The sequence below is a fragment of the Myotis daubentonii genome, chromosome 3 (genome assembly GCF_963259705.1).
Source record: "Myotis daubentonii chromosome 3, mMyoDau2.1, whole genome shotgun sequence".
In the NCBI taxonomy this organism is placed as follows: Eukaryota; Metazoa; Chordata; class Mammalia; order Chiroptera; family Vespertilionidae; genus Myotis; species Myotis daubentonii.
This window is the reverse complement of record NC_081842.1, coordinates 68468565-68491811: the sequence shown is the minus strand read 5'-3', so window position 1 is coordinate 68491811 and position 23247 is coordinate 68468565. Positions and strand designations below refer to the sequence as shown.

General features: G+C 39.8%; 1 protein-coding gene across 1 annotated transcript in view; it reads right to left on the bottom strand.

Annotated features, from left to right (window-relative positions):
• Positions 1-23247, bottom strand: part of SLC9C1 (solute carrier family 9 member C1) — a 97402-nt gene that overhangs the window by 23952 nt on the left and 50203 nt on the right. The window contains exons 16-21 of the mRNA XM_059686169.1: positions 19120-19315; positions 15297-15482; positions 10467-10616; positions 9068-9119; positions 7741-7889; positions 6266-6391 (exon numbers count right to left, since the gene is read on the bottom strand). Of these exons, the coding sequence (XP_059542152.1) occupies positions 6266-6391; positions 7741-7889; positions 9068-9119; positions 10467-10616; positions 15297-15482; positions 19120-19315 (859 nt within the window). The remainder of the gene's footprint in view (positions 1-6265; positions 6392-7740; positions 7890-9067; positions 9120-10466; positions 10617-15296; positions 15483-19119; positions 19316-23247) is intronic.

Sequence of the window (23247 nt, the reverse complement as noted above, 5' to 3'; positions counted from 1 at the left end):
ATGGAACATCTTCAAAAATAGACCACATATTGGGTCACAAGCAAAGTCTCCCCAAATACAAGAAGATTGAAATCATACCAAGCATCTTCTCAGATCACAAGGGCATAATATTAGAAATAAACCACAATAAAAACAATCCAAAAAACTCAAACACTTGGAAGCTGAATAGCATGTTACTAAATAATGATTGGGTTACCAGTGAGATCAAAGTAGAAATTAAAAACGCCCTGGAGAGGAGAACCAAGATGGCGGCATAGGTTAACGCCGGAGTTTGCTGCTTTGAACAACTACTTCAAAAGTGAAACCAAAAAATGGAAGGGACATCACCCAGAACCACAGGAACGCTGGCTGAGTGGAAGTCCTACAACTAGGAGGAAAGAGAAACGCACACGGACACTCAGAGGAGGCGCAGTGCTGAAGTCAAATTCTGAGGTGCGGAGTGCGCGGAGCGGGCTGGCGGCGGAGGGCGCGGTTGTTGTTTTCAATCGGGAGGGAGTCGCAGACTCTGAGCTCCAGATCCGGGTGTGTCTTTAGGGACCCAGACTCAAACGGGAGAAGCGGGGCTGTCTGGCTTCGGTCAGAGCGAGTGCAGCTTTCTCTCCGAGCTTTGCAGCGGGTGCTGGGACTCAGAGAGGCAGAGCCCCTGGGGACAGGACTGAGAGCCGCCATAACTGCTCTCTCCGGCCCACCCTGTTGATCCTGTGTGACCCGCCCCGCCCAAGCCCTGCACAGAGGCATTTGCCGGATAGCCTCAGGCAAAGGCTAGATTAGCACCTCCCTAGAGGACAGAAGTTCTCTCACTGCTGACACAGCTGATTCTCATAGCCACTTGGCCTGGAGGTCAAACCCTCCCTGGAATTAGCTACAACAATCAAGATTTAACTATAAGACTGCGAACAAAGACCACTAGGGGGTGCACCAAGGAAGCATAACAAAATGCGGAGACAAAGAAACAGGACAAAATTGTCAATGGAAGATATAGAGTTCAGAACCACACTTTTAAGGTCTCTCAAGAACTGTTTAGAAGCTGCCGATAAACTTAATGAGATCTACACAAAAACTAATAAGACCCTCGATCTTATATTGGGGAACCAACTAGAAATTAAGCATACACGGACTGAAATAACAAATATTATATAGACGCCCGACAGCAGACCAGAGGAGCGCAAGAATCAAGTCAATGATTTGAAATGCGAGGAAGCAAAAAACATCCAACTGGAAAAGCAAAATGAAAAAAGAATCCAAAAATGCGAGGATAGTGTAAGGAGCCTCTGGGACAGCTTCAAGCGTACCAACATCAGAATTATAGGGGTGCCAGAAGATGAGAGAGAGCAAGATATTGAAAACCTATTTGAAGAAATAATGACAGAAAACTTCCCCCACCTAGTGAAAGAAATGGACTTACAGGTCCAAGAAGCGCGGAGAACCCCAAACAAAAGGAATCCAAAGAGGACCACACCAAGACACATCATAATTAAAATGCCAAGAGCAAAAGATAAAGAGAGAATCTTAAAAACAGCAAGAGAAAGAAACTCAGTTACCTACAAGGGAATACCCATACGACTGTCAGCTGATTTCTCAACAGAAACTTTGCAGGCCAGAAGGGAGTGGCAAGAAATATTCAAAGTGATGAATACCAAGAACCTACAACCAAGATTACTTTATCCAGCAAAGCTATCATTCAGAATTGAAGGTCAGATAAAGAGCTTCACAGATAAGGAAAAGCTAAAGGAGTTCATCACCACCAAACCAGGATTATATGAAATGCTGAAAGGTATCCTTTAAGAAGAGGAAGAGGAAGAAAAAGGTAAAGATACAAATTATGAACAACAAATATGCATCTATCAACAAGTGAATCTAAGAATCAAGTGAATAAATAATCTGATGAACAGAATGAACTGTTGATTATAATAGAATCAGGGACATAGAAAGGGAATGGACTGACTATTCTTGGGGGGGAAAGGGGTGTGGGAGATGTGGGAAGAGACTGGACAAAAATCATGCACCTATGGATGAGGACAGTGGGTGGGGAGTGAGGGCGGAGGGTGGGGTGGGAACTGGGAGGAGGGGAGTTATGGGGGGGGGGAAAGAGGAACAAATGTAATAATCTGAACAATAAAGATTTAATTTAAAAAAATAAAAATAAAAACGCCCTGGAAACTAATGACAATAACAGTACAACAACCTAAAATCTATGGGACACAATGAAAGCAGTCCTGGGAGGGAAGTTTATAGCACTACAGGCCTACCTCAAAAAACAAGAAAAAATGATAGTAAATCATTTAATTCTACAACTCAAAGAATTAGAAAGAGAACAACAAAAAAATCCCAGAGTGAGCAGAAGAAAGGAGATAATAAAGACCAGAGCAGAAATAAATGACATAGAGACCAAAAAAACAATACAAAAGATCAATGAAACCAAGAGCTGGTTGATTGAAAGGATAAACAAGATTGATGAGCTTCTAACCAGGCTCACCAAGAAGCAAAGAGAGAGGACTCAAATAAACAAAATCAGAAATGAAAGAGGCGAAATAACAACAGATCCCTCAGAAATTCAAAGAATTATTAAAAAATACTATGAACAACTCTACTCTAACAAACTAGACAACCTGGAAGAAATGGACACATCCCTAAAAAAATAGAATCTTCCAAAACTCAACCCAGAGGATTCTAAAAATCTCAATAGGCCAATAACGATGGAAGAAATTGAAGCAGTCATCAAAAAGCTCCCAGCAAACAAAAGCCCGGGGCCAGACGGCTTCATAGGGGAGTTTTACCAAACATTCAAGGAAGAAATAAAACATATCCTCCTCAGACTATTCCAAAAAATTCAAGAAGAAGGAACACTTCCAAGCTCATTCTATGAAGCCAGCATCACCCTAATACCAAAACCCGATAGAGACAACACAATGAAAGAGAATTATAGGCCAATATCCCTCATGAACATAGACGCCAAAATACTCAACAAAACTCTAGCAAATCGGATCCAGCAATACATCAGAAAGATCATACACCATGACCAAGTAGGATTCATCCCAGGGATGCAAGGATGGTACAATATCTGCAAATCAATAAACATGATTCATCACATAAACAAATTGAGAGATAAAAACCACATAGTCATATCAATTGATGCAGAAAAAGCTTTCGACAAAATTCAACACCCTTTCTAGATAAAAACTCTCAGCAAGGTAGGAATAGAAGGATCATACCTCAACATAATAAAATCCATATATGACAAACCCACAGCCAACATCATAATCAATAGGCAAAAACTAAAACCATTTCCCCTGAGAACAGGAACAAGACAGGGATGCCCCCTCTCACCACTCCTGTTCAACATAGTACTGGAAGTACTAGCCATTGCAATAAGACAAGAAGAATAAATAAAAGGCATCCAAGTTGGAAAACAAGAAGTAAAACTGTCCTTATTTGCAGATGACATGATACTGTACATAGAAAACGCTAAAGACTCCATCCAAAAGTTATTAAGAGTTAATAAATGAACTTGGCAATGTAACAGGATACAAAATTAATGCCAAGAAATCTAAGGCATTTCTTTACACCAATAGTGAACTTACAGAATGGGAGGCTAAAAAAGCAATCCCATTTACCATAGCACCAAAAAAATTAAGATACCTAAGAATAAACTTAACTAAGGAGGTAAAAAACTTATATGCGAAAAACTACAGGACACTGAAAAAAAAAGAGATAGAGGAAGACATAAACAGATGGAAGAACATACCGTGTTCATGGATTGGTAAAATCAACATCATCATAATGTCCATACTACCCAAAGCAATCTATAGATTCAATGCAATCCCCATTAAATTACCAATGGCACATTTCACAGATCTAGAACGAACGTTCCAAAAATTCATCTGGAATAAAAAAAAGACCTTCAATAGCTGCAGCAATCCTGAGAAAGAAAAACAAAGTATGTGGGATCTCAATACCAGATATCAAACTGTATTACAAAGCCACTGTTCTTAAAACAGCTTGGTACTGGCCCAAGAACAGACATATAGATCAATGGAATAGAATAGAGAACCCAGAAATTGACCCAAAGCACTATGCCCAATTAATATTCAACAAAGGAGGCAAGAGCATACAATGGAGTCAAGACAGTCTCTTCAATAAATGGTGTTGGGAAAATTGGACAAATACATGCAAAAAGATGAAACTAGACCACCAACTCACACCATACAGAAAAATAAACTCAAAATGGATAAAAGACTTAAACGTAAGATGGGAAACCATAAAAATACTAGAGGAATCCGTAGGCAGCGAAATAGCAAACATATGCCGAAAGAATTTCTTCTCTGATAATGCTCCTAGGGCAATGAAAACTAAAGAGAAAATAAACAAATGGGACTACATTAAAATAAAAAGCTTTTGCACAGCAAAGGAAACCATCAACAAAACAACAAGAAGACCCAATGCATGGGAGAACATATTTGCCAATAATATCACCGATAAGGGTTTAATCTCCAACATTTACAAAGAACTCATGAAACTTCATAATAGGAAGATAAACAATCCAATCAACAAATGGGCAATGGACCTAGATAGACACTTTTTGAAAGAGGACATACAGAGGGCCGAAAGACATATGAAAACATGCTCAAAGTCACTAATTATATGAGAGATGCAAATCAAAATGACTATGCGGTATCACCTTACACCTGTCAGAATGGCTATCATCAACAAATCAACAAACTACAAGTGTTGGACAGGATGCGGAGAAAAAGGAACCCTTCTGCACTGCTGGTGGGAATGCAGAGTGGTGCAGCCACTGTGGAGAACAGTACGGAGCTCCCTCAAAAACCTAAAAATGGAACTCCCATTTGACCCAGTGATTCCACTTCTAGGAATATATCCCAAGAAGCTAGAAACACCAATCAGAAAGGACATGTGCACCCCTATGTTCATAGCAGCACAATTCACCATAGCTAAGATTTGGAAACAGCCTAAGTGCCCATCAGCAGATGAGTGGATTAAAAAACTTTGGTACATCTACACAATGGAATACTACGCTGCGGTAAAAAAGAAGGAACTCTTTCCTTTTGCAACAGCCTGGATGGAACTGGAGAGCATTATGCTAAGTGAAATAAGCCAGTCAATGAAAGAAAAATACCACATGATCTCATTCATTTGTGGACTATAGAGAACAACATGGACTGATGAACAGGGACAGATCCAAAGACAGAGAAACAGTGATCAGACTATCAATCCCCAGAGGGAAAGTAGGGGAGTGTGGGGGTTAGGGGAAGAGATCAACCAAAGGACTTGTAGGCATGCATATAAGCCAAACCAATGGACATGGACAACAGGGGATGAAAGCATGAGTGGGGGCGGGGGGAGGATGGGGGAGGATAGGGGGGAATTTAAAGATAAAAAATATGTAGTTCACGAGGGAGCTATAAAGATGATTGTAATGTATATACTTAATGTTATAATAAAGATATATAATGAGTACAATGGCGACCCCTTTAGTCCTTCAAACTGGGGATGGACCACAGGATGATCTATTGGTAGGGTGTTTGACCCCAAAGCCTACTTTTTTGTGTACCCTCTGCAGGAATGTTTTCAAAGAATCAATAATCAGGGAAAGTTCGGGAAAAAAAAAGGTGAGAAAAAAGGGCATTTCAAGAAAAGTAAATAATACCCACAGAGGAATAGAATTAGAAAACAGTATAAAATGTTTGAAGCACCATGAATGGTTCAGTATAGAATATAGAGTATAAGTTGAATGAGCAACAGAAGATGAAGATGGAAAGATAGGCAGGAGGCAGTCTGTAGAAGACTTTGCATGCCATTCAAAGGGATTTTGATTTTATCCTATAGGCAATAAAGGACATTTAAGGAATTTTAACCTGGCCCTAGTTGATTTGGCTCAGTGGATAGAGCATCAGCTTTCAGACTAAAGGGTCCTGGGTTTGATTCCAGTCAAGGACACATACCTTGGTTGCAGTCTCCTCCTTAACCCTGGCCCTGGTTGGGCTCGTGCAGGAGGCAACCAATTGACGTGTTTCTCTCACATCGATTCTCTCTTCCACTTTCCCTTAAAATCAAGGAAAAATATCCTCAGGTGAGGATTAACAACAACAACAAAACAAAAACAAAAAACAAAAAAAAGAAAGAAAAAGAATTTTAACCTGGAGAATATCATGGTTAAATCATTATTTTTTAAAAAGATCATTTATTGGTACATTAAAGATGATATTTCATTAAAGAAGACATTAGTAGGAAATAAAAATATTACCTGAATAAAGTTTACATGGTCACTGTTTTTATCTAACCATGGAATATGGTAAAGTGCTTCAGTAAGAGTAAGTGACTTGACAATGGGTTCAAAATCAAGCAATTCTCTTTTTTTGTCCATTATTAACTAAAATAAAAAGATTTAAGAAAGAAGATGAACAAAACTAGTGTTCACAGAATGTTTACAACAATTATGGGTTTGCACCATTTCTTTCTCTCTCTCTCTCTCTCTCTCTCTCTCTCTCTCTCTCTCTCTTTTTTTTTCGCTTTTCTGAGACTTTGGTTTTCCATGGAAACTTCAAACCTCTCTCTTCTTACAGCATTTTTCTGCTATCATATTCTAAAGTCATAGATTAAGCTTTTCAAAGTAAACCTTTTTACTAAAGTGCAGCAGATAGGCCAAAAAAGCACAGACCATAAAAGTTCATTCAAAGAACATCTACAATGTGAAAACATCTGGGTAGCCAGAATCCAGATTAAGAAATAAAACATTTTCTGTATCCTAAAATCCTTCCTTATGTTATCTACTTGTCATTGTTCCTGTACAAAGATAATCATTCTTCTATCACCTAAATCTAGCTTTGTCTGGGTTTCAGCTTTATTTGCATAAAATCAGAGATTGTGTACTTGTTTTTGTCTGCTTTCATTTGCTCAACATTATGTTTCTGAGATTCATCTACAATGTGCAGGGAGCAAAAATGCACTCATGCTATTTTCATTGTTGTATATGCTTATGTTGTATAATAATACCACAGCTTTGTCTACTATTGATTAATACTTTAGATGCTCCAGTTTGGGGCTTTGTAATGCTTCTATGAGTGTTTTCTATACATATGTACATATTTCTGTTGAACATATAGTTATATCATCTAATTGTTGTGTCATAAGATATATGGTGAAATTTACTAGATTTTGCCAAATGATTTTCTAAAGTGATTACATCAAGTTACACTCCCACTCTAATGTTCCAGTTGTTCCATTATTTGCCTACACACTATGTACTGTCAGTTTAAAAAAAAATAAGAATTCTGGTAGTTGTGCATTGGTCATTAATTTTAGTTTTCATTTGTATTAAGCTTATGAAATGGTATTTGGCACCTTTTGTTATCTTTCTTGGCTGTTTGAATACCTTCTGTTGTGGAATGCCTATTCAAATCTTTTGCCCATTTTTTGAAAAATGGGTTTTCTGTCTTATTCTTATTGATTTGTAAGAGATTTTTACATATGGTGTTAGGGAAGGGTCCAATCCTAGAAAGAAGTGATCCCTCACTATAGCAAGAGAGGAAAGAGAAATTGACCACCGGAGCTGCGGGAAGAAAATGCTCTGTGGTGGGTGCTTTGTTCTAGAGAACTATTTTAAGTTAGACATTCATATGTCAGGGATGACCTATATTGGAAAGAGCCAAAAGTAGGTTTGAAGATCATAAATGACTATATAGCAAATAAGTATAATTGCTTGAAGATATTCTAGCTTACCTTGTTAATCTCATTAGCTTCAATTTTATGAAGAATTCCTTTTAACCTGAAAACCCTAATAATTTCTCTAGCCAAACTGAGCATGACATTAATCTCCTCCTTTGTTTTCATAGTGACAGCAATTTCTGGGTGATCATACTCTAAGTAACCTGAAAAATAACAAAAACTATATGTTTAAATACTTCATTTGGACAAGAAACTAATATTTCTGCTCTAAATACATGGAATACAACCCTCAAAACATGAAGACGTCTCTCTTCCTAAGGAGGCCTCTGCAATCAACCACTATTCGCCAGTACTTGCAGAGCTCTGCCTGCCATTTTTTTTGTCTTCAGCTCATTCTTGTGCTGTGAAGGAGGACAGATAGCCTCAGTCTCAGGACTAACGATTCTATTAATACAACTGGACACTTGAACGGCTCTTCTAAGCTCTAAGTCTGAAGTTCATGACTTAACTTTCTTATTCTGTTGACTACAGACTGGAGGCTTAGATATGGCTTTTGATTAAGTCTTTCCACTCACCCTGTCTGTGCATGGACATGTTGCATCCATCTACACTCTCTGCCTGTCTAGTCTGGCAGAGACTAGACAGAGGCCCATGAGAATTTCATCCCCCTAGACTGTACATTTGGGCTTTTCCTTGGTCATGACTTCTTGTGTGGCTTGACAAGTATCTGCCATGTAAGTTCTCTCAAGCATGGGCTCATTCCCAGGCTTGCTGTGTCCTTTTGCTACCCACCATCTGGTACCCAAATCCCTTCTCCTCACACAGGAATGTTATGCTATAGGAGTGTGTCTGTCTTACTCCTGGGATTTGTTCAGCAGCAGGAGTATGACCTGGCATGATTCAGAGAATAGGCTGTTGCCATGTTTGGGCACTGAGCCACAACAGAGGTCTGTGAGGCTCTGTTCTAATTTTAATTCTTTCTAAAGCCTAAGTCCTCATATGGCAGCTCTGTGGCAAGTGGGAGATAAAAATAACTTCTTCCTTTGATTGTTCAGGAAGGCATGCACATGTTTGGTTTGAGAAAAAACAGAATTTATAAGGTGATACTAACGTGTAATCATGCCATGCAAATACGTTTTCTTTAAACAGAAGTTAAAAGGCCTGCATTGTGGCATAAGGCAGAGAGAACAAGTTTGGAGAGATAATATACAATTTGGTCCAGCCCAAAATGTGATCATATAGATTGTTGAGATTATCCACTTTATTAGGAGTAGTAAGTAGTAATTTATTATCAAAGATGAAGTTACTTATCAAAACCATTGCCTTTCTGCAGTAGTGATGATAAGAGATGATCATGAATCCTTAGGTGAGAGGTACCTACCTAGCTCTTTCAGAGCATGCACTGTGTTCCTCGTTATTCTCTTTAATAACACCTACAAAACAAACGAAACATCCCCATTGGAAAACAAACTATAATAACATGTCTTAATATTTGCAACTGATAGATTTTTAACCTAAATTAATAACTAGAGGAAAATATGAAAAGCTTTTCAGGGATTGGACTTGAATTTTGTGCACTGGACTCTATTTTGTTCCAGCAAGGGTGATGGAGAGGATAGGAAGTGGCATCATCAAGGTTGGTTTTGAGAAGCCTGAAGGTGAGTCATATATTTTTCTTTCAAGCAACTTGTTTTAGGATCCTACTGATCCAGAAAAGTGTGGGCATGGTAGGTGCTTTCTATTCAACTTTATGACAGCCTGCAAATGTGGGACATAGAGGCAGCTTTCCACCTTAAGTGAGTTAGAAAGTTTGGCCAAGATGTGTGAGAGCAAAAATGAGGCTTAAAAGTGGACAGCACCCTAGAGAGGCAAGTCCTTTTCTATTTTCTATTGTCTATCATCAAATCGCAGTGCTAAATATGAGTGGTTAGGAAACGAAACAAAATTGAGGGACATAGTTTTAAAGTGATAGGTGTTGAAGGGGGGAAAGACACTGCTTTTTGTGTTCTACTAACAGTATTTAATATTTAATTTTCTCAAGTACAAAGTTTTGGCATATAACACATAGCATTCAAATGTTCTAAATTGCCTCAAGAAGTAAATATTTAATTTCTGATGTAGCTGATAAACTTCGGTGCCCATGTCAGTGTGAATCTGCCTCAATTGAGAAAATAAAATATAAAAGCTAAAACTTAGGCCCTAGAATTCTCTTTGCTGCTTATGTGTTTGGGGGGCATAAACTCTCTTGGCTTCATTTTTCTCCTCTGCATTAGGAGGGAACTAGACAAGGTTTCCCGTTAGATGAGTTATTGTTACTTCTCTCCATTTGCCAGATCCCCATCCTTTAATTCTTTTACTATTTACTGTGGGAAATAGGGGTTAGAGAGAAACAGAAGGAACCTTTGTGAATGACGAAGATGCTTTATTTGCCCCACACTGCCACCACTTCCCATCCTCCAGTGTTTCCTATTTAATGAATCCGTAGCCTGATCTATCCTGGAACTTGCATTGGGAGGAAATGGACCACTGCGCATGGGGGGTCATGATTGCGTCTGCAAGGTATGTTCCAAGAGCTTTGTAACTTGATAATATGGCACAGACATTTTAGGAAGATGGCTTTTCAGTAATAAAATGTACACTAGTTTAAGTTTTTACAAAAATTACCTAGCAAACCAGGGGTCTAAGAACACATTTACATATATAGATAGAGAACGTGATGGGTGAGGGCAACTGAACGGTAGGGAAAATAAACCCTTTTCTTAGTCTTTAGTTTTTCTCACCTGTTTAACCTTCTTAGAACTTGCAATCTGATCAATTATAGTCATTATGTCTGCTTCACCTTGGACATATCCTTTTAGGATAGCATATTTATAGGACAGCTGATGACTCATCCTCTTATCTATAAATTGCAGCAACTTTGGTGTTATGAGCTGAAAAAGGAGGACTACTATTTAATATACATTGTAAAAATGTTAGTTGATTATACATTGATTTGTTTAACTAAAATAGATCATATTAAGAAATGACATGTTCTTAACAGTAATGATAGTAACTTGTCAAGGATCTTATTATTGTATTCATGATACCTTTATAACTTCATGGGTAGAGCTATTTCCATGTAACTAATAATGTTGGCCACCTGTGTAAAATGATGGCTTTATTTTTTCCTTATAGAGAATTGTATGCTATTTTCAACTGGTTTAAGTTCTTGGAAAACAATGCAATCAATCTTTTCTGGGCTTAGTAGAAAATGACTGTCTATAAAATACTGCCACTTTTACCTGCTAAATCTTCGGCTAAACCAGTGGTTCTCAACCTTGGCTGCACATTAGAATCACCTGGGAATATTTTTAAAATCCTGATTTCTGGGCCTCATCCTCTGGAAATTCTGTTTCTTTGTTACTAATGTTGTGGCCCCACCCCATACCAAAGAAACAGAATTTCTGGAGGAAGAGGCCCAGAAATCAGGATTTTAAAAAGATCCCCAGGTGATTCTAATGTGCAGCCAAGGTTGAGAACCACTGTGCTAAACTTTTTGTTAGTTGGTCCATTTGGGTTAGAACATACCACAACTACACTGAGTGGCCAGATTATTATGACATTTGTAGGCAAATTAGCCGTACACTGCATCATATGGGATATAGAAGCCAAAGGCCTGTTTGAACACCTTTGCTGTCCACAGTTACCAAGATAAAACATCTCCAATTCGCACAGGAACACAAGGATTGGACAGTTGAGCATTGGAAAAATGTCATGTGGTCCGATGAATCACGTTTCCAGTTGCATCTTGCAGATGGCAGAGTGAGAATTTGGCAGAAACAGCGTGAAATCATGCACCCCACATGCATGAGTACAGCCCTTCAAGCTGGTGGGGGCAGTATTATGGTTTGGGGCATGTTTTCCTGGCATGATTTTGGCCCTTTAATTCGTGTGGAACAACGTCTGAATAGCACAACATACCTAAGTATCGTTGCTGATCAGTTTCATCCTATCATGTTGATGGCGTATCCCAATGGAGATGGCTTCTTCCAACAAGACAATGTGCCATGCCACGGTGCTGGTATTGTGCGGGAGTGGTTTCAAGAACATGAGGGAGACTTTACCTTGCTTAGGTGGCCTCCACAATCACCAGATCTCAATCCAAAAGAGCCATCAGGCAGTTGGTTCTACAACCATCAAATCTCACAGAACTGCAACAGTGCTATTCATCAGGCATGGTGTCAGAGTCCTCTCATCACCTTTCAACATCTCGTGGAGTCAATGCCAAGAAGAATTGCTGTAGTATCGAAGGCAAAAGGTGGCCCAAGGAAGTACTGATGGGGTGGTCATAATAATCTGGCCACTCACGTTCAAATATATCCCATGTTCAAAGGCTGTTAAATTGTGTTGTTTATCCATATCTTCAGAAAAAAATCATTTCTACTGTCGTCGTAAACAAACTGCTTCCCTATTTATAATGGTCTGGCCCTCTAGCAACTTCAGCGCGAAATTATAGCTAATTTGCCTACAAACGTCAGGTGGTCATAATAATCTGGCCACTCCGTGTATACTCGCTCTTGGACCCCACAATTAACTTCTGTCTTGTTGCTGAGGGTGTAAATCTCCAGGTTATCTGTCACCATTGTGCAGTCCTCTAACTTCAACAGAGTTGGCTGCTCCCTGTTTTCCTGGCTGTGCTCCATTATCTTCATACTCTGCCTTCCAACCACCTGCCATTAATCCTCAAGGAGCTCATATGCATGCATCCTTCAAGATTCAGTTCAAGTGTCAACTAGTAAAGAAAGTCTTGTATGTATCACTAGTATTCTGTGCATACTACTGTTTTGTACTTACCCAACTCTTCTTCAATAAGCTGTCTGGGGGCAGAGACTATATCTAATTTGTCTTCATATTTCAAGGGCCCACTATTTGACATAAGATAAAGATTAATAATTTTCTGGATATATAAAAAAGCTTTTCTTATGTGGCTTATCAATTTCTTCACTTAAAGTATTTGGTTAACTTTGTATATCTTCTATCAAAAAGAATTAACTAGTCACTGGAATGCACAAGCCTTGCCTTCCTCATGTCAAAATGCAAATTAGTGTAACTTATGGTCTCATATAATACTAAAAAGGAAAAGGCTACTAGTTGCATACTTTTATACCTGGATGGCTTATGCCTCTCAATAGCAAAAGTATTTTTAAACGTGTATGAAAGCTTTAAATATAAAGATTCTAATCTGTTAGCTTTATATCTAGATGAAATATATCTTATTTAGCTTTGTATCTCCCACAGTGCTTATATGTGTACGTGTCTTGTTTGTGTATGAATAGAGAAAAAGGCAGAATGAGAGAGAGAGAAGAGAATATCTGTGTATATATATTTATTTATATACTAGGGGCCCGGTGCACGAAATTCGTGCACTGGGTGTGTGTGTGGGGGGGTGGGGAGTGTCCCTCAGCCCAGCCTGCCCCCTCTCACATACTGGGAGCCCTCAGGCATTGACCCCCATCACCCTCCAATCGCAGGCCTGGGTAGGGGACCCTCATTTCCCCCATCACTGGTTCTGCCCCCAGCCCAGGCCTGATGCCTCGGCCAGAGGCGTAGACCCCCATCACCCTCTGATCGCCTGATCGGCCCCTTGCCCAGGCCTGACGCCTCTGCTAGAGGTGTCAGGCTTGGACAGGGGACCCCCATCTCCCCCTGATCACTGGCTCTGGCCCCCGCCCAGGCCTGAGGCCTCTGGCCCAGGAATCATGCCTGGGCAGGGGACCCCCATCTCCCTCTGATCGCTTGCTCCACCCCCCGCCCAAGCCTGACGCCTCTGACCCAGGCTTCAGGCCTGGGCAAGGGGACCATCATATCCCCCCAATCCCCAGCTCCGCCCCCCACCCAGGCCTGATGCCTCGGCCAGAGGAGTTGACCCTCATCACCCTCCGATCACCAATCACCGGATCGGCCCCTTGACCAGGCCTGAGTCCTCTGACAGAGGTGTCAGACCTGGGCAGGGGACCCCCAGCTCCCCGTGGTTGCAGGCTCCGCCCCTGCCCAGGCCTAACACCTCTGGCCTAGGCGTTCGGCCGGGCAGCGGGGACCCGCAGCTACAGCGGCCCCGCGATCGTGGGCTCCGCTTTAGGCCCAGGCAAGGGACCCCTAGCTCCTGGGACTGCCAGCTTCGACCGTGCCCAGCTCCCATCGCTGGCTCCACCCCTACTTCCTGCTATCACTGGCCAGGGCGGCAAAGGCGCCTGATTCTCCGATCATGGCTGGGGGGCAGGGCAAAGGCGGCCCCAGGGCCGCCTTTTCCCTGCCCCCCAGCTCTTAGCTCCCCCCTGGGTTTCCGATCACTGTCAGTGGCAGGGGGCTTCTTCCTGCTTTCCCTTTCGCCTCCCTGCATTGTGCCTACATATGCAAATTAACTGCCATCTTGTTGGCAGTTAACTGCCAATCTTAGTTGACAGTTAATTTGCATATAGCCCTGATTAGCCAATGAAAAGGGTATCATCGTACGCCAATTACCATTTTTCCCTTTTATTAGATAGGATCTGTGTATATAAAAATGTATATATTTCTAGCACTTTGTGATAGAGGGAGTGTTATATAAGTGAAATAATCATACAGAAAATAACTACCCATCATACTTGTTATAGAGAGATATATTTGACAATCAAAAGTAATTTTTGATGCTGTGATTCTATAATACTATATATTTATATAACACAAAATGTATATTTTTTGGTTTCTTGATTTTTATTTGTTTTGTCACCATAAATGATTTTCATGGTTATATGGTTATATTTTGTTGTTGTTGTCATAAAATATGGGAATCTTTTATTCCAGCCATCTATAATAATAAACATTACTTGGGGGTTAATTTGTACTTATATTAATACTAGTGACCCAGTGCACGGATTTGTACACATTGAAAGGAAATTAAGTAGAAGGTGGCTAGTGGGGCGGGACTGGGCAAGACGGGCTGGACAGGCTCTGGAGTCAACCTCCTACAGTCCCTTCCTGGCTGGCCACACCTGGGGCGGCACCACAGCTCAAAGGTCGTCTGTGGAGTGAGTGGGGTCCCTCTGGCAGGTGGGATCCCTTGGCCTGGCCTGCGGGGATCGGGCTGAAACCAGCTCTCCAACATCCCCTGAGGGGGTCCTGGATTGTGAGAGGGTGGTTCTTGGGTGATGCACCCCAGAATCAGGCTCCCTCCTCTTTGGTTCTGGGTGCATCACTCTAGAACCTCCACTTCCAAGTTTCTGTAGCTTGACAGCTCCTGCATTGAGCATCTGCCTCCTGGTGGTCAGTGCACATCATAGCTACCTGTTGGACATTGAACAGTCGGATGGTCACTTAGGCTTTTAGATATAGAGATGGAATTTTTCATGTACTCTCTATTCAAAGAAAAAGCTATGTTGAGTATTTCTATACTTCCATGTACTAAATGAATTTCTAATATAATTTGAATATTTATGTTATAAAACTTAATTTGTCAAAGGAATCTAAAATTTGAAACATAGACATCAGCCCAACAGAAGTGGAAGCCTTACAACTCATCAACTTGTTTTAGTTTACATTATATGAGACCTATGAGAAGAAATTTGAAATTGCATAATTTAATAGTTCTTTACCTTCAAAATGCGTAGTACACGAAGAAGTCGAATAGCTTTAACAAACACCACTATTTCATCCAAATCAAAAATGTCATAAATGGTCTCTGCCTCAACAATTATTACATCTATGATGCCAACTAATGCAATTACTAATTCAAATAGGTTCCAGGCATGCAAAAAATATTCTTTCCTCATTGCTGCTATCTGTTGATTTTAAAAGGAATTATATTATTTGTTTGTGATTTCACTATATCATTTTTCTACAATAGCTGAAACATCACTAGTTATGTTTTTCTCTGATCTACCTTAAGACTTTACTTTTCTAAAATACTAATACACTATCATATTTTAAAATAACAATTTGAAATTAAATGTTTCAAATGTCAAAATCTATTCCAAAGGAGTAAATATTCAAAATAATTACTATTTTATGATAGCTTATCAATTCATTTCTTCTTTATTAAAAACAAACCCTTTTATTGAAAATTACTATATCTAAGAGACTGGGAGGTGTCAAAAATATTGTGTATTTCAGCCGGGGAAATTGGGTTTCCTGTGGAATTTCAAAGAAAGAGTAAGTTTGTGCCGACCCGGTTTGGCTCAGTGGACAGAGCGCCGGCCTGCGGACTCAGGGGTCCCGGGTTCGATTCTGGTCGGGGGCATGTGCCTTGGTTGCGGGCACGTCCCCACTGGGGGGCGTCCAGGAGGCAGCTGATTGATGTTTCTCTCTCATCGATGTTTCTGGCTCTCTGTCCCTCTCCCTTCTTCTCTGTAAAAAATCAATAAAAAAATATATTAAAAAAAGAGTAAGTTTGCAGAAAATATATCTGTTTTGAATATGCTGTTTGCAATGTCTGCACAGTATTTTGCTGGAGAGATTCAGTCAGCTATTGTCTGTATCATATGAGGCTCTAGATACAACCTGAGCTGAAGGCATAAATATAGGAGTCATTAGACTATGGATGGTAGTAAATGCCAGGCAAGTGAAGAGATAGCATGGCCTATGAGACCCTTTACTGTTAATTCATGGCTGTGTCTCCTGTCTCAATTTCTATATCCTCTACACAAAGTTAGCATCTCTCCAATGTCCACCTTGACCATCCCACCCCTAAGCTCCAGTCATTGGGAATGATGTCTCTTGTTGTGTCACAATGTTGCCTCTAAGTTTTACCTTGTTCTTGTCCATTATGCTGTGTGCTCATGGTACTCGTTTCCTACTTTGGCTCTTATTCATTATTCAAACTCCAACTCAAGTATCTACTACTACCCTTGAAGGTCTTTCTTTTCTGACCCTTTTATTCTGAATAAGAAAATCCTGTTATTGTTTTCCCCCCATAGCTCCTGTGTAGTCCTTTATTATAATACTTAAGATACTGATTTGTAATTTGGATGAATTTGTTTCCTTTTAGCAGCCTTATGCCCCTACTCACCATGATTCAAAGGAAGTGTAGGAGGCAGACATAATCATGTCTCAGGGAAAGCATATGCTTTATTACCAATTAAGAAATTGCTATGCTATTTACAAACAGATTCCTGTGTGTTTGGTGGTAGAGTCATTTCCCTTGATTCAGCTCACATTCAGCCGGGCTGAGGAAATTCAGTGTCTGAATCTATAAAGCAGAAGACCAGATTCTGGTCTTATGCGGTCCTGCCCACATCACCATTTAGCCTCCATAGATGTCTCATTTCCTTCTTATTGAGACAGGTATAAGTTGGATCATTCTCTCAGGAACTTGAAAAAATTAGTATAAAGACTGTATCCAAATTCCAAGTATTCCGAAATGTGAAGAAGTTATCTCCAGGTCACTGGAACACAGCCACAGGAGAGGAAGAGCCTGGTGTGGAAGGTAGGTATGGACTTCAAAGGAATAGGGGTTTGTTGAATGTAAGTTTGTCAAAGAATGTATAGAAGTTCAGGTGATGTTCGCAGATGAAGAAAAGAGATTACTACCCTTCCTTTAAGAAAGATTCTAGAGGTCATTCCTCTAATAGGTTGAAGAGTGTTTGGGAAAATGTTGAAAATATAGGAAGGAAAAATTCTAAGGCAGCATTGTTTATTAAAAAGAACAATACCTATGAAGGGTTGGATCCCAATTCTACTATTAATTAGCTATATGATTCCAGATTAGTAACACAAGTTATCAGACACTCAGGTCCCTCATCTGAAAAATTCACATGGTATATATACGAGTACAGGGTGTCTCCAAAAATGTAAACACACTTTAACAGCTGATAGCTCAATTGATGTTTCTTTCTTTTCAGATTTAACCCGTTGGAATTAATAATTATTCAGTGTTTATACATTTTTTGGGACTGTGTGCGTGTGTGTGTGTGCGCACGCGTGCGTGTGTTAAAATGTTAATTTAAGGATTTGAAATGTTATAATAAAAATGACTGGTACTTTATAGGTGATCATTTATTATTATTGTTAATAGAATAATGGATATTTTAAAAAGGCATAGTATAAAGGAGAATAACTGAATTAAACAGAAAAGGGGGTAGAGGAAATGTTAGATGAAGGCAAGTTTGAAAACTGGGCAGTGAGGACACATTTTGTGTGAAGTAGGTGGGAGACAAGAACAGGGTTGCACAGGGTTGGGAGTATCATCTCAGCTATGATGGCTGACCATATCTCTATAGTCCAGTGCTGCTGTCGTAAGTGCAGCGGTTCTCAACCTGTGGGTAGCAACCCCTTTGGCGGTCAAATGTCCCTTTCACAGGGGTTGCCTAAGACCATCCTGCATATCAGATGTTTACATTATGATTCATAACAGTAGCAACATTACAGTTATGAAGTAGCAATGAAAATAATCATGGTTGGATCACAACATGAGGAACTGTATTTAAAGGGCCAGAAGGTTGAGAACCACTGCATAAGTGGACCTGATTGGATGAAGCTATGGCTATTCATGGCTATGACAGCAGATTCAATGTGGCAGAGTAAAAAGAATAACAGAGCTAGAGGAATCTTCATCGATTATTTAGACCAACCCTGACTTTTAAAGAAAAAAAATTGAAATTGGGAGAAATTCAGTGACCTTGTGAACAGTTTGTCATAGAAAACCAAAATCAGAGCCATTTTACTAAATTCCAGCTCTGGGCTCTTTCCACTATAGCACATGTTACAGTAAAAGATATTACATGTTTTAGGAAACTCTTCATTCTCACCCCTCACCCTGTAACTAACCCTAACTAGCTTGGAATTTATCACATGTAATGTGATGGGTTGTGAGTCTATCCCCTCTCCAACAGTATCACTCTGCAGTAGCATTTTAATTTCTCATTAAAAATTTGAGACTCATTAATTTTGTCCAAAATAAGTATCAGATATACTTATTTTATTTAAACTTTCTAGCTAAAATATATTACAACTTGTTGATCCATATGGCACAATATTGTTATCAATTTGTGGGTGTATATTTCCATTATTTAACAACTATCTTTATATTGGATTTAAAAATCAATTTTGTATAAATGAGTATCTATCCATCTATTTATCAATTTATTTATCTAGTTAGTGTAAAAATAGTAAAACCAACATCCATGTGTTTACTACCTTGCTAAGTTTAAGAACATTTCTAATACCTGTGAAACTCATTCTGGGTCCCTTTGACACACATTAATCCTTAAATATGGATATGTTATATTGAGTCACCCTAAAATTATCTTTAAGAACTAAAGTTTATTTGTTTAAGAAGTGGAAGAGAATTTTATACACTCTTAGAAAACTGTAGCTAGTGTTGAAAAATTAAGTTAGGAAGTCTCCCTCTTGAATATTACACACACACACACACACACACACACACACACACACACACACACACACACACACTTTGATTACCTTAACTAGGCACTCCAGGATGTAAAATCCCATAAATACGTAGTTAGATTGTCTTAATTCATCCTCATAGATGTAATCTATTGTGGGAATCCAAGAAATTATAATAGGAAACGTATTCATTAATATCACAAGGTATCCGACATATTCAAATTCATCAGTAAATACTATTTTATGGAATACATTAAGAAAGCAATATCTGTAAAAAAAAAAAAAAAGGAGGAAGTTTTATCTGATAAAAGAATCACATGGAATTATTTTCATTATATGTCCAGCTCTATTCTAATCATCAATAACTATGGCGTCCAGCTTAGTTCGGGGAGGCGGCCATCAGGAGCTAACACCTTCTGGCACCCTACTTCCCATAGTGTCCTTTTAATTTCCTCTTCTGGAAATGACTGATGCTGGTTTTCCCTCTTTTTTTCTCACCTTCCTCACCTCTCACTCATTTTTACTGTACTTTTTAAAAATCCTCATCTGATTTGATGTTGTTTTATTTAGGTTATTTTTAGAGAGAGAAGGAAGAGAAAGAGAGAAATATCGATGTGGGAAAGAAATATTGATAGGTTGCTTCCCGTATAGGCCCTGACCAGGGACCTAACCCTAAACCTAGGTATGTGCCTCAACTGGAATCTAACTGCATTTTTTTTTTTTTTTTTGGTGTATGGAATTACGCTCCAACCAACTGAGCCACCCCTCCAGGCTTCACTGTACTTTTAATAGAAATACTTTTGTTTATAAGACAGGGACAATTTTTTAAAAATATATTTTATTGATTTTTTTACAGAGAGGAAATGAGGGGGATAGAGAATTAGAAACATTGATGAGAGAGAAACATAGATCAGCTGCCTCCTTCACACCTCCCACTGGGAATGTGCCCGCAACCAAGGTACATGCACCTGACTGGAATTGAACCTGAGACCTTCCAGTCTGCAGGCTGACGCTCTATCCATTGAGCCAAACTGGTTAGAGCAAGTCAGGGACAATTTAAACTGGAAATATTTTTAAAAACAAACAAAGGAAATCCTTTCCACCTTCCCATAATTCCACTTCTCAGAGATAACTACTATTAACAATTTAAATATTGTTCTGATCCTTTTGTTTATATAATCACTGTCTATAAACACAAAAGGAATATCACACATACTGTCCTGTAACCTGATTTTTCTCTCTCTTAATAAAAAATTATGAGCATCTTTCTTTGTCAAAGCATAAAGTCAAGACCAAATCTCAGGATGTTTGGGTCCACATTTTAATAAAAAAAAAAAAATTAAAGTTATGCGTATGCTGTGGAAAATATTTTCCATAGTAAGTATGCTAGAAGGTGGAATTGGGGATGAGGATTTACTTTATGTATTTTTAATTTTATTTTTTAATTATTCAAATGGTATAATAATGCATTTTTATTGTTAAAACTCTTATTGATTAATTAATTACTGATTAAAAAGTGGTTAAAGTACTGGATCACTTCCCTATTTGCAGAGGTCAATCTGTGTTACACAGGACTTGAAACTTTTACAATTTGAGGTTCTATTTAAGAAAAGAACATAAAACATGAACGCAAATATAATCCTGGCATTAAATTGGTAGGGCCTCCCAGGCCTTCAGGCAGTTGATTCTGATTTAATTTTTTTTTATTTCTTCCAGCAATAAAATAATATCTGGTAAAGTATTGCACTTGAGGTTACCTTTTGCCTGTTTATAATGACTTGTTTATGCCACAAAGATGAATTGAAAAAATATGATGCTAATTCATAGTACCTTTAAATCTTTCATGTTCATGTTAACTTCTTAATACTGAAATGCTATATTGCTTCTTATTACTATTTTGGCCATGGGTTCCACTTGATTACTTGGTCCTTCCTGCCATAATGAGCCTTGATCGGTATGTCAGTTAGATAATATGAGTGTTTGGCTAGATACTAAGTCTGTTTTTCTCAATTATACACTCAAAGCCTTGGGGAAATAACCACATAGTGGACCTGCTGGACTTCTATGAGACAGACTCAGCCAGAAACTTCATTAGCCTAAAAGCTCCCAGTTTAACTTGAGGACTATGATAGGATTTTAAGCTTTTTTGTATCAGTATTATTTTAAACTAGAGGCCCGGTACACAAAAATTTGTGCACTCGGTGTGTGTGTGGGGTCCCTCAGCCCAGCTTGTGCCCTCTTGCAGTCTGGGACCCCTCAGGGGATGACCACTTGCTGGCTTAGGCCTGCTCCCCGAGGGATTGGGCCTAAGATGGCAATCAGACATCCCTCTGGCAGCCTGGCAGCCCTCCGGGGATGTACACTTGCCAGCAGGGAGCAGACCTAAGCTGCAGTCGGACATCTTTAGTGCTGCTGAGGAGGCAGGAGAGACTCCCGCCACCACCGCTGTACTAGCACCCATCAGCCTGGCTTGTGGCTGAGCAGAGCTCCTCCATGTGGGAGCTCACTGACCACCAGAGGGCAGCTCCTGCATTGAGCATATCTGGCCCCTGGTGGTCAGTGTGTGTCATAATGACCAGTCATTCCCAGTCTTTCTGCTGTTAGCATCAGTTTGCATATTACCCTTTTACTATATAGGATAGAGGCCTGGTGAATAGGCGGGGGCCGGCTGGTTTGCCCTGAAGGGTGTCCCGGATCAGGGTGGGGGTCCCCACTGGGGTGCCTGGCCAGCCTGGGTGAGGGGCTGAGGGCCGTTTTCAGGCTGGCGGGTGACTGAAGCTCCCAGCCTCTCTTTTTTTTCTTTTTCTTTTTATTCTGGGATTTATTTACCTTCTATAGCTGTCACTGGAGCTGAGAGCTGGCTCCAGTTCTGAGGCCCGGCTCCAGTTCTGAGGCCGTGGCTGCTGAAAGCAGGTATCTGGAGTTTGTTTGGCTTCTATAATTGAAACATTGTTGTTGTCCTGCTCACTCAAGCTCTGAGGCCGCGGCTGGCTGAAAGCAGGTATCTGGGGTTTGTTTAGCTTCTATAATTGAAACATTGTTGCTTTTGGAGCTGTTGCTTCAGGAGCTCAGAGCCGGGCTGCAGCAGGCGGGGAACCTTGGCTTCCTCCATCCCTGGAGCAAGCAAGCCTCATGTTCGCTTCAGTTGCGTGGCTGCCAGCAGCCATCTTGGTTGGCAGTTAATTTGCATATCTCCCTGATTAGCCAATGGGAAGCATAGCAGAGGTATGGTTAATTACCCTATTTGTCTATTATTAGATAGGATGCGATATCCTCAAAGTACAAAAGTCCAGGTATTTTCCTTTTCCCAATGCATAGTAACTCTGGTAAAGTGCCTAAAGGTCCATTTGGAAAAAATATATATTGAGAGAATATTTCTCCTGTATACTTGTGGTATTGTTGCCATCCTTTCTCAAGAGCTCTGGATCTGAGAACTGACTTATGTCTGGAAGAAAGGTGAGGGATCATGATTTTCCGTTGCAGTATGTGATCTCATCCCTTTGCCCACCAGCTCTCTATCTTTTGAAATCAAGTAATAGTGAGTTAACTGTCAATATTTCCCTTTGACTTATGTTATTTGTTAGCCATTCTCTGATTTACTGCTCACAAAATAAAGTATGCTCATCCTTTCTCTGACATTTAAGTGCTGACATTTGTCTTCTGCCATTCATTCTGCCAAGAAATGGCAGGAGGCAAAGAATTGAAGCACCAATGCTATTGTTTCAACTATTGTTAACCATGTCCTGCAGAAGACATCGATCATTGAGTTTATCACTGTTGCCTTGGTGAAGGGAAATGTTCTGCAGGTCTTCCCAGAGGTCATGTGGTTGGTTCTTCATTCCCATATAATTAATTAAATATTATAATTTTTTATCATCTGCACCTCATTTACTGTAGGTTTTTGGCCTCGTCAAACTTCAAAACCCATTTCAGGCATGTAATAATACCAATTCCAAGTCTCGTTGACCACATGTTGAACCTTGGCTCATCATGGATAAGACCATCATGCCAAGAAATTCTTCATAATCTGGCCTCATGTTGCAATCTTCTCAAGATCCATTCTCTTGTATATTCTACTAGTGTTTTCTGATATTGATTAGGTCTTGTAAGTCCCTCAGTTGATAAGTTGTAGAATCCTCTAGCTGTGTTAAGATCTGACCTCGGTAATTACCTTGGAAGTAATAAAAGGTGGTAGAGACT